Source organism: Equus przewalskii, chromosome 14 (assembly GCF_037783145.1).
Source record: "Equus przewalskii isolate Varuska chromosome 14, EquPr2, whole genome shotgun sequence".
Classification (NCBI taxonomy): Eukaryota; Metazoa; Chordata; class Mammalia; order Perissodactyla; family Equidae; genus Equus; species Equus przewalskii.
In genome coordinates this window covers 1,505,657-1,518,317 of record NC_091844.1, presented here as the reverse complement: position 1 = coordinate 1,518,317, position 12,661 = coordinate 1,505,657, and the positions used below count along the sequence as shown (strand labels likewise).

Sequence of the window (12,661 nt, the reverse complement as noted above, 5' to 3'; positions counted from 1 at the left end):
TCCTCTCCTAAATATCCTTCCTCAACATTTTGAGGAAGTAGAGGCAATAACCCAAGTATGGCATATAACTGGGGTGTACCATTTAGCTTAAGCTACTTTTTTTCACGTGTTTGAAAATCCATAATACACTAAGAATAGTATAACAAAGTAAACCTGGCCCCAAATCTACACCTGAACTTTCTGAGTGAAAGTGCAGCCACAGGCATCAGTTTATAAGATGGCTTTATATATTTATGCTGTATTTTTTTTTATATATATATATGTTTTATATTTTTTTATATATAATAAAATTTTATATATAAATGTATTTATATTTTATACATATTTAAATATTTATATATTTACATTGTTTATATATTTTTTATATCTATTATATTTATATGTAATATCTTGAGGTATGTAATTAAACGGGGAACTGTAACATGTAGTCTGGAATTTTTTCCTGATTGGGTTTTTTTATTTTGATTTAAGGAAGACTAAATTTATCAAGAGAATGTTCTTGCGTTGTCTCTGCTCTTTGAATAATAATAGATAAAAAATTTTCTTTAATTATGTTCTTTATATATAGTCATGTTTCAAAACTCAAGTTTATGTTTAAGGAAAGTCTATTTAACCAGTGAAAATCTGATTTACTAGAGCTTAATTGAAAGATTTTGCCCCCAGATTCAACTGTCTGAAATAACATCTGAGAAACACAAAATTCACGAACACCTGAAGACCTCTGCAGACCAGCATCAGCGCACGTTGAGTGCGTACCAGCAGAGAGTGACAGCCCTTCAGGAAGAGTGCCGTGCTGCCAAGGTACGCTCTGCACACCACAGCTCCATGTCATAGATGTTAGTACCAGCTAGCAAGCAGTTTCCTTGAGGGCTATGGTCTCGCTTTTTAGTGTGTGTTGTTCTTTAAGAGCACTTATTAGGTGAATACCTGGGTCAGCTCATCTGACCCCAACCCCGTCCCAGCCCTGTCACCTTTTTTTGCTAAAAGGAATGACATGGGTACACGTTGTTTCCATTTCAACCTTGTTTTGCTGTTTCTGTATGTGAGAAACATTTTTTAAAATTTTTTCTTAGAAAAGCGTTGTAGTTCTTTCTGAGGGCTAAGTGATTATAAAATAATATTCTAGTAGAATAGCTGTGAGGGCTGCTTTCTTATCTTCAACACACACACAGACACAGTGCAGTAGCCTTGTTAGACCTGCCACTCATCTAAGCCATCTTGGGAGAAGGGTCATGGGAGTTTATGGATCACTTCAGGAAAGTGGAAGACCTAGAATTTAACTTCTCCCACTCTCTTTTAAAAACTGAAGTTCAAGTAGCTTGATTTCTTTGAATTAATTTTTCTTGTATTTATTAAAAGAGGAAATATCATACATGAAAATCTTTGTAAAGTCCCAAAGGCAAATAGTGCCATTATAAAATTTATGAGTGGTAAATTAGTCTACCAGGGAAGAAAACATGGTAGAAACACATCTCTTGTCAGACAAACTGCTGTCATTCAAGGGCTTTAGGAAAGTGTGGGGCCAACAGAAGCGCACTTTTTAGGGAAAGGTAAACAGGGCTAAACAGCGTCAGCCGTTTTACTCATTTTCAGAAACAGGTTTTCATCTTAATATATTCATCTTTGAAAGAAAACAGGAAGATCATGTTACAATAGAAAAATTTTTCTCTTTCTTTTAAATGTTATAGGCAGAACAAGCTGCTATAACCTCTGAATTTGAAAGCTACAGAGTCCGAGTTCATAATGTTCTAAAACAACAGAAAAATAAATCTGTGTCTCAGGCTGAAACCGAGGGAGCTAAACAAGAAAGGTAAAGTCTAAAGTAAAAGATACGTGCAGGGTTTTTCCCCCAGGACAGGTTATCTACCAAGTAGGTTGAAAATCCTGCTTTGATTACTTTTGACTGTGGAATTTTACATGTAATTACCAATGAGAATAGAGTTTCTTGGCTTCACTGTGTCTCCAGACAGCAACAGGAAAACATCACTACGAAAGACACTCTTACAAACAAACGTGTAACGTGAACAATGAAACAAGGATATAGACATTTAGAAATAGACTAAAAGTGATTCCTTGATGTACTTTGTTTTTATGTGCTGTCAGGTAGGCTCCCACTCCTGGCGACCCTATGCATGAGGGAGGTCTGCAATGTCCTGTCCTCAGCAGCCCCACTCGAATCCTGTGGACTCGGGCCTACGGCTTCCCGTGTGGGGTCAGCCCGTCTCCTATTCGGTCCTCCTCTTCTCCTGCTGCCTCTACTGTTCCCAGCGTTACTGTCTTTTCCAGAGAGTCCTGCTTTCTCATGATGTGCCCAACGTAGGACGGCCGCAGTTTTATCATCTGTGCCTCCAGCGACAGCTCAGGCCTAGTTTGCTCTGGGACCCACGGGTCGCCTTTCTGGCAGTCCAGGGTGTCCGCAGAGCTCTCCTCCAACACCATATTTCCAATGAACCCATTTTTTCCTGCAGCCCTCTTCACTGTCCGGCTTTCACATGCGTACACAGTCGTCGGGAGCACGAGGGTGTGGACAACCTTGGCCTTGGTGTCTGATGACACTTCCTCACACCTGGTGATCCTCCCTAATTCTTCCATTGCTGCCCTTCCGCGTCCCAGCCTCCCCTTGGTTCCATGACTGCAGCCTCCATTTAAACCGATGACTGAACCAAGGCAGACAGATTCTTTAACAATTTCAGTGTCTCCACTGTCTACGTTAAAGTTGTGCACTTCTTCCGCAGTGGGATTTCTGTCTTCCTGACGTTCAAATGCAGTCAGTCCTGCTTTGGCACTTTCTTCTTTCACTTTCGTCAGAAGTTGTTTCAAGCCACTGCTGCTTTCTGCCAGTAAGACGGTGTCACCTGCGGACCTTAGATGGTTGGTATTTCCTCCACCAGTTTTCACTCCTCCTCCGTCTGAGCCCAGCCCAGTTCTTCGTTTGCTCGGTTCTGCGTACAGATTAAACAGATAGGGAGATAAAGTGCACGCTGCCTGACACCTTGGCCTAAGGGAAAGCATCCCGTCTCTCCATATTCTGTCCTGGTGTGGCTTCTTGCCCACAGCACAGCTCACACATCAGACAGTCAAGTGCCGAGCACGCCCATTTCTCTCAGAGCAGCCCGCAGCTTCCCATGATCCACGCAGGCAAAGGCTTTGCTGTCGTTGATAAACACAGACTAACCTTCTGGAATTCGCGGGAGCACTCGGTAGCCAGCAGATAGTCACAGTTGGATCTCGTGTGCCTCTCCCTTTTCGAAATCCAGCTTGGCCGTCGGGCGTTTCTTGGTCCACATGAGGTACAGGCCTTCGCTGCAGCTCCGGGAGCATCACTCACTTGCACGGGACATCAGAGTGATGGTCCTGTAGGCACTGCCCTCCTTGGCAGTGCATTTCTTGGGGATTGGCCTGTACATTGAGCGTTTCCAGTCTGCAGGCCATTGTTTCGTTGACACATTCTTGTCAGGATTTTGACAGATTCAGTCTCTGTGGCTTGAAGTAACGCTATCAATATCCCGTCTAGGCCTGGTGACGTATTTCTTCCCAGCATTTCCAGGGCAGCTTTCCCTTCACTTTCTAGAATTACGGGTTCTTTGTCATAGGAGTCTTCTTCAAAGATATACTTATTCACCATTAATTAAGCTAAACTGAAGTTGCTTAAAAGCATTTTACTTATTTCAAAAAGTTTTAAATTAACTACTAACTTTTGGTTTAGAATTTAAATTTTTTTCTTAAAATTTGTCAATTACTTCATCAATAGTATATTGTTTAATGCTTCTTTAAAACTAGTGTACAGATCACTTTTGTAAATTATTCAAAAATATACTAGGCGTAAGAGAGCATTCATACAGCATGCAGGTTTTGTTTTCATAATTAGAGGTTCAGTGTTCAAAGCAATTTACGTCTTGCTCTTAGTGTTCTAACTAGGACTGAATATCCTGCAATGTCTGTATGTTTATGCTTGTGTTACTGTTTGGTTAAAGTATCTGTTAAATATAGAAACTGTAGGCTGAAAAATGATGAGATATTTTCTCTATCAATAACTCACCTTAAAGCTGAAGTTGAATATTGACACCCTTAATATAAAACTGTCACCATTTGCAAGAGTCATTTTTGATCATGCCAGAATTTTGGGTTCAGATTATTTTAATGTAAGTGTTTTATGTTCCTTCTACTTTCTTATACATTAAATACTTGTTTAAAAAGAAGCTAATAATGTATTATATTAGTTGTGGCAGAATTATGGGTTTTAACTGTTTTTCTCTAAGGACTGACTTTCACTATTACTTGGTATAATGTATCATTCTTATAATGGTTATCTTAGAACTGTGTGTTTTGTTTTGTTTTTACTAATGGCATAGTCCTTTAACATAACATAGACAATTTTGATGCCATTTAATCTGCTGCATTTGAATATGAAATTTATAAATTCAGAGATGTTTTTGTACATGTATGGTGCCTAAGATGTAAAATCTGACTATAATGTCTTCTGTATTTTATTTAATCCTAGTTTCTGAATTCTTCCAGTTACTCTATTTTCTTTAGAATCATCCATAATAATAGCAAGAGTATGACATTGAGAGATTAAATGATAAAAGTAAAATTTTATTTGAAACCACAAAATCTGATTTACCTCTTTGAAAAATTTTTTTAAAACTGTTCATTTCTGTTTTAGAGAACACCTGGAAATGCTGATTGACCAACTAAAAATCAAATTACAGGATACCCAAAATAACTTACAGATGAGTGTATCTGAACTTCAAACATTGCAGTCTGAACATGATGCTCTGCTAGAAAGACACAATAAGATGCTGCAGGAAACTGTGTCCAAAGAGGCGGAACTCCGGGAAAAGTAAGGTTGCTGGCAGCGCTAACAGTATTTGTACCAGGCAGCAAAGAATTGCTTTGTTGGAATTCCTCAGGAGAGCTTCTTGGGATAAATACAAATTGAAAATAAGAAATAGATATTTCTAAAGGCTTGGTAACTTTGCTTTTTCTACCTCGACGCTCCTCGTTTTGGTTGTTTTTATACTTAGGTTCTTTAAGAACAATTAATTTTGTCTGCTCATCCAGGATTCTGTCTCTCCTGTGGCCTTCATAGCCAGGATGTTTCTTTAAAAAAACACTACTTTCCAACATGTGTCACACTCCAAGCATTATTCTTTCTCTCTAAAGGAAAACATTCAAACACATGCTGACTGAAAACGAATATGCAGCTTACCTGTGCAGCTCTGTCTTCAATTTGGCATATCCTTACACTCTTGTTAATCGCACCAGGAGTACTGGCAGAATAAATAGATTTTGTGAACAATGAACTTTGAATTCCTGTGATAAAGAAATGGAGTGGTAATAATAGTTGTATCTTAGACTGAGGAAAAGAATTCTTCGTTGATCATCTTTCATCAAGGATGTTGGGATACTTTACATATCTCAAGTATGCTTATAATACCTGCCTAATCTTATGCTAATCTTAAAAGTGAATGCACTTTGCTTGGTTTTTTTAATCTTTTATCACTGTGATTTATGTATGTTGATCATGTAAATCACAAGTTTCAGGGGCCGGCCGAGTGGCATAATGGTTAAGTTTGCTTACTCCTCTTCAACGGCCTGGGGTGCACAGGCCCAGATCCCAGGTGTGGACTACACCGTGCTTATCAAGCCCTGCTATGGCAGACGTCCCATATATAAAGTAGAGGAAGATGAGCACAGATGTTAGCTCAGGGCCAGTCTTCCTCAGAAAAAAAAAGTTTTTCAGGGAAGGTCTGCCAATTTTCTAACTACCTATCACCAGGGTTTACCATAAGATTAGCTTATATATAGTGATGCTTACTTGCTATTTACATCAGAAATTTTCAACATTTATTCTTTACTCTGAAAAAGTTCTTGCTAACACAAATGCGGTGCAAATGATGCCTCTGGAGTCATTGAGTAATTCAGTCAATGTTTTTTGAGCTTCTGCTCTGTGCTGATCACTCTTCTAAGTGCTGGAAACTGTTCACAGCATTTTAGATATTTTTAGGGGTCTCCCTCCCTCTTTCAGAAATATTAAAAACTAGGTATTGTTACTTTCTGTGCCCTAGTATGAAGAAATAGCCTTTTCTTTATATATTCTCTTCTTTTTCAAATATCTTAATATTCATACTTTCTCTGTATGAGATTGTAAAAATAGCTCCAAAGGAATGACTAGGCTGACTAGCCAATATCTACATTGCCAGAGGACCCAGCCAATGTAAACACCCCAGTATCAGCTGGGAGAGAAGGGTAAACTTCTGTTATCACAGTTGTTCCCGTTCAAGCTTCTCGCTCTCAAGTAGGTAAAGTCAGAAGTGTCATCGATACCTCCTGAAAACTGGAAGCCTTACCCTAGCTCTAAAATGTAGCTTTTGTCTTCCTTAGAACATTGTGACTGCTGACGGTTCTTCCTTGACTTTCTTGGTAGATGTTGTTTGGACAGAACGCTTGTAGAAAAATACAGATTTGTAGGGTAGCACATACACTAGCATTCTCTAAACTCACAGTATGAACTTGGAAGTTAAGATGCCTCTTCTGAAACGTGTGGTGTTTTTATTGTATGTCTCCCTTTAGCCACTAAATCTTGTTTTAAAACCTTCTGTGGTGTGCATATGTGTAGCAACATAGAAAAAAGATCTTGGAAAGCTACATGCTAAACCGTTAACGTTTGCCCCTGGAATTGAGATTTTAAACTGCAGAGGATGGGTGTGATAAAAGAGAGCTCTGGTTTTTTTCTGTGATTGGTTTCACATTGTTTGAATTTTTATGAGAGTGTATTTGTGGATCCCTTTCATAAAAAGAAAATGTATTTTTTTTACTAAAGCCCAGCATATAAAACATCAACACTACAAGTGAACCATTAAAAGTAGTGGTTCCCAAATTGTAGGTCTCCTGGCTAGTTTCGAGCTGACTACATAAAAATCAATGGAAAACTGCTGAAAGTAGGCAATTCTGAGGCCCACCTTTGGAAATTCTGACTCAGTGGCTCTAGGATGAGAACTAGATGTCTACATTTTTAACAAGATGGCCCAGTGATTCTGATGTGCAGCAGGATTCAGAAATAGCTATAATAAACCAGGTCTTTCTGTTTCCAAATTTCTTGTTAATTGGCTCAAAAAACTTTTCTTTAAGGCTTTCTTTATGAATCTAAAGAAAGTGTTCTCTTTCATGTGTTCAGGGTAATAGAGAAAAGATGAATTAATCTCATATGAGCTACTACGTAAGATAACCTGAAGAAGAGGACTAAAGTATAATTATTTTATGCTCTAAATATAGCCCTATTTTCTTTTTTTTTTTCTTTCTGCTTTTTCTCCCCAAATCTCCTCAGGACATAGTTATATATTTTTAGTTGTGGGTCCTTCTAATTGTGGCACGTGGGATACCACCTCATTGTGGCCTGACGAGTGGTGTCATGTCCACACCCAGAATCCGAACCAGCAAAACCCTGGGCCGCCGCAGCAGAGCGCATGAACTTAACCACTCGGCCACGGGGCCAGCCCCCAGCCCTATTTTCTAATAAACTATGAAAGAAGTTCCTCATTCGAACTATGAAACACAGAAAACGCTTTGAACTAGATGACAGCCAGTGTCATTTTTCCCCAAGTTGTTACACAACTAGTACCATTATAGATGCATAGGGAGAAGTTAATTCATACATTTAGTAGATGTCTCAGGGCTAAGTCTTGCAGAACCCCGATGAGAAAGTCTGCGTTACCATCTAAAATTGAAAGATCTCATACGAAGTAAGTTCCTCTCACTCTTCAGGTTGTGTTCAATACAATCAGAGAATATGATGATGAAGTCTGAACATGCACAGACTGTGAGTCAACTGACGTCTCAAAATGAGGTCCTTCGCAGCGGCTTCCGAGATCAAGTGCGACATTTGCAGGAAGAGCACAGAAAGACAGTGGAAACTTTGCAGCAGCAGCTCTCCAAGGTGGAAGCTCAGCTTTTCCAGCTTAAGAGTGAATCAGCCACAAGAAGTATGTATGTATGCATGGAAACATTAGTTGTTCACATTGTCATGTGTTTGTCACTTAAATACATTCTTCACAAATTCATAAGAAAATAGAAAATTTACTAGGTGACACCAGTGTCAATTCTGTGATTAATGAATTTTGGATTTGCTTACTGAGAAGATATTTGAACTATCTGAACCCTTGATTATATTTACAGCAGCCTATATAACCACTTAGAATACTGATTTTCATGTATTTGTTACCCTCTATGTAGTGAATATTTCCTTTTCTCTGACTCAGACATTCTCTGTCCATCTCATGACATGCATCCAAATTTCAGTATTCAGTGAATTTCTTTGGTATTCTCCACTGTTAGTTATCAAATATATCTATTTTTTAAGTAGAAACATGAGAGAGAGATGCTTAAAAACACTCAGGCAGCACTGAACTTTTAAGATTGCTTGGCCACTATAACTTCTTCCCTTTCAGATTTCTAATTAATTGGAGTTTTAGTGCAACCACACCCAATATCTTCCATTCTGCTTCCTGGGAGAAGTGGGGACGTCAGCCAGGATAAGGCGGCTACATTTTACTGTTAATATCAACTTAATACAGTCATGCGTTGCTTGACGACGGGGATATATTCTGAGAAATGCGTTGTTAGGTGATTTTTGTTGTGCGAACGTCATAGAGTCCTGAAGGGGAACAAAATTTGCAACCCTAAAATGTATCTCTCTAACATAAGGATTATTTTAGGCTGATCGTTTTTAAGAAACAAAAGGCTCAGGAAGTTTTTCTTGTTACCTCCCCCTTAACTGCCTAAAAGAATCCAGTTAAAAAGCCTGTCTCAGGAAGCAAGCTGTCACCTTAGCATAACATGAACTGGGTGGTAGACAGGGAGGAACCTAGAAAAGCCTGTTTCTTGGGCTCCCTCTGTGTTGTTCTGTTTCTCTGTGGGCAAACAAACACTAGTTTTCAAACATTTGCTCCTTTTCACCTACTGTAAATTGCCTTCCTTCCCTTTGGAGTCCCTGACTCTCCCTACCCTCAACGTCTTCTTTTGTCTTTAGCTAAAGATGATATGTAAGGTGAGGGCTTTGGCCATTTTGGTGAGTTGCTTGGTTTTCCTGGGTTTGTCCCATGTATACGTGCTATTAAACTCTTTATTTTCCTGTTAATCCACCTCATGTCAATTTAATTCTTATACCACCCAGAAGAATCTAGAAGGGTAGAGGAAAATTTCCTCCTCCCCTATTACACAAGTCTTACACAAGTAAGTACATCTTACACAAGTGTACATGGTAGAGCCTGTTACACACCTAGGCTGTATGGTACCAATCTTATGGGACCACTGTCATGTATGTAGTTCATCTTTGACTGAAATGTCATTATGCAGTGCATGACTGTACTGTTTCTCGTGGAAAATGTTGTCATCAGGGCATTGGCAGCTATGGGGCATTTGTAAGGGTCAGAAACCAGCTTCAAGAAAATTCAGCATGTGCCAAGAGTCATCAGAGGAAGTAACCAATCAGAGAAACACTGGTTGCACAAGGGATTGTAACCTAGGAATCAGCAGTGGAATAAGCAGTTAGCAAAACATCAGAAACCCAGGAAAATGCTTCAACAAAGGCAGCCCGAGGGCTAATGTTTGAAAGAAAAGAGGAGGCAACTTCATGGAATGGAAAATAAATGAAGTTTGAAGTTAAAAGATTTGAGTTAGAATTCTGGTCCCTAACCCAGCTGTAAGACCTTGGGCAAAGTTATTTAACTTCTCTGACCTTCAGATTTCTTGAGATTAATAAAGTAATGTGTTTGAAAGTATCTTATAAATCTTACAGTTCTATGCAAGTGTTTATAATCAGCAAGCAAGAAAGACTTGCGGAGGAATTATAGTAGATAAGTTCCCTGCCCTGGATTCTAGGCTCTTCTTGCCTGAACACTGAAGACATGAGCAGGCAGCAACAGGAACCAGCAGAGCGAAGACCTAAGGGCAGTGACCAACAAGGACGTCTGCCGAGCAGACTGCAGCAGGAGTGTTGTGCCCGAGAGGAGGCAGCTATCTGAAATACCTAATCCTCAAAAATAGCTAGAATCTAGTCTTAGAGTTTTACCAATATTTAGCAACAGTATAACCCTCTATATTGTTCTAATAATTTAATCTTGCGAGTAGCAATTAGTTTATAGAAATGACTTAAGTGATTAAAAGTTCAATAGCTAAATTTTTAGGGCTCTTTAGAAATTCTTTCTTTATACACCTTTTACTGGTCATTTAGTTATTCAAATTCCCTACCATATTATTTGACATCCCTAGAATCATTTTAATTTTATTGTGTATCTCTGTTAATGCTGAATCCATGTTTTGAACAATCTCATACTTAATCTTTTAAAAAAAAAATTTATAGGCCCAGCCTCTTCCCACCAACCTTTGAAGAATCTGCGAGAAAGGAGGAACACAGACCTTCCCCTTTTGGATATGCATACTGTCACCCGGGAGGATGGTGAAGGGATGGAAACAACGGACACTGAGTCTGTGTCTTCCGCCAGCACTCACACACAGTCTTTAGACCAGCTTCTTAATTCTCCTGAAACTAAACTTGGTATGATTCTCTGTTTAAATATGTTTTTCTTATTTAATTCTGCTGTTTTGTCTGTTAATATTACTCTTATTTATAAATGCTTTTTTGAGCTATTCTAATAAAATTTCTTTCCGTCTTCCATCCCTTGTTTCAAATGGAAAATCTTTCCTACAGAACGGAACAATTTTTTTTTAATTAAAACACTAGTCCTCCCCTAAGCTTGAGCCAGAAGTAAATGGTTGGAAGTTCTATAGTGGTATTAGAAAGTAGGATAAACTATCCTCTCACTCTTCTAAGAAACTGATAATTTTAGTTTATTCCTCTTGATGAAATAGTAGTGCTAAATTTGCCTTATTAAATTTAGAGAAGTTTTGATATGTTTTATTCTACCTATAATGAATGTTAATGTTCATAAGTCAAGGGGAATCCCTTTGTCATCTTTCTGAAGTCTCGGGATCTGGAGAGAGGACTGTTCGTGTGTAGTCATGATTGTGGTGTGGGTAGAAACTGCAGTCCCGGTTCCTTCAGGCGAAGTTAATAGTGATGAGATGGAGGCATCATGATGGACTGACAGCAGACTCCAGAAACACACTTGGCTTTGTGGTTTCTGCCAGAATTACTTGTTGACTTTGAGCCTGTTCCCTCATTTGTAAAATGTGAATAATATGACCTACCCACCTTACATAAAACTCTTATGAGAGTCTTATGATATAAGTGATCAGTAAATGTTAATTCTTCCCTTGTTTATAAGTAAAATGATGTATGCTCTTGGGACATGAATGGATAGAGGAAGATAAGTAATGAAACTAGTAAAATGGTCTATAAATGCAGGCCTAACAAATTCCAGAACCAGAGCTCATAGATCTCGTATTCAGTTAGATTGTAATTGAGACAGATTCTGTCTTATTTGTGTTACATTCAACATGTAACCTTTTACTTGAGAAGAGAATGGACCTGTATAATGTTGCAGAGTGAAATATCTATACTTAGACACTTTTCTTATTTACAATCTTCATCCGTAAACTCTGATTTTGAAAATTAATTATTGGAACAACATCTTGCAGAGCCTCCTTTATGGCATGCTGAATTTACCAAAGAAGAATTGGTTCAGAAGCTCAGTTCCACTACAAAAAGTGCCGATCACTTAAATGGACTGCTTCGGGAAACAGAAGCAACCAATGCAATCCTCATGGAGCAAATTAAGGTAAGGTCAAAAAACTGCCACCAGGAAAATACCCGGCACCAATTCGATTTTGTTGATCCTCTACACAACACACACACACCCTCCAAAGGTTTTTTATTGTTGTTTGTAATGGGTTTTTTTTTAACATTTTATTTATTTATTTTTCCTCCTTCTCCCCAAATCCCCCCAGCACGTAGTTGTATATTTTTAGTTGTGGGTCCTTCTAGTTATGGCATATGGGACACCGCCTCAGGGTGGCCTGATGAGTGCTGCCATGTCCATGCCCAGGATCCAAACTGGTAAAACTCTGGGCCGCCAAAGCAGAGGGCGTGAGCTTAACCACTTGGCCATGGGGCCAGCCCTGCCCCCTAAGTTTAAAAATTCACACATCAGGCACATCCATAACATTTTGATTTTTTGCGATATAACGTTTCTGAAATTGAGAAATATTAATTGCTTTTATGTGTTGTGTGAAGACTGTTTTCATTCCTACTTTTTCTAAGAAACTATAATAGACTTAGAAATTAGACTGACGTTCACAAGTCATTGTTCTACACATGCTTAAATAAAACTTAAATAAATATGGATCCTTAAATTCTAAAGATAAACCATGGGACACTTCTAATTCAAATCATTCAGCTGATATTTATGGCACTAACCCACTTATCACAGATTGTAGGTGGAGATGGCAAAGTGTCACAGGAAGTTTTCCCTATTCAAATTCCACACTAGAAACTTGTAGGAAAAAGGCAGATTGTAGAGCAGTTGAGGATTGTACAAGTGAGATATTTCCACTCTGGCTTGCTGATGAGTGACCTCTCTAAACGTAGTCATACTACATACTGAGCAGTCCTCGTGAGCCCGGCCCAGGGCTCCATGTGTATTACCGTGATTAACCCTCGTCCCTGGGGGAGAGAACAATTGAAACTGATAAATGGTGG

At 38.8% G+C, this 12,661-nt stretch overlaps 1 protein-coding gene across 2 annotated transcripts in view; it reads left to right on the top strand.

Annotated features, from left to right (window-relative positions):
* The window catches only part of GCC2 (GRIP and coiled-coil domain containing 2), a 53,751-nt gene that overhangs the window by 26,781 nt on the left and 14,309 nt on the right, over window positions 1-12,661 (top strand). The window contains exons 16-21 of one of the 2 annotated variants that reach the window (XR_011525875.1): window positions 664-801; window positions 1,689-1,810; window positions 4,667-4,843; window positions 7,768-7,989; window positions 10,364-10,558; window positions 11,602-11,741. Coding sequence is in view for 1 of the 2 variants with exons in the window: in XM_008542737.2 (XP_008540959.1) it covers window positions 664-801; window positions 1,689-1,810; window positions 4,667-4,843; window positions 7,768-7,985; window positions 10,364-10,558; window positions 11,602-11,741 (990 nt within the window). In the remaining variant the exon portion in view is untranslated. The remainder of the gene's footprint in view (window positions 1-663; window positions 802-1,688; window positions 1,811-4,666; window positions 4,844-7,767; window positions 7,990-10,363; window positions 10,559-11,601; window positions 11,742-12,661) is intronic. The other variant, XM_008542737.2, reaches the window with a different exon arrangement.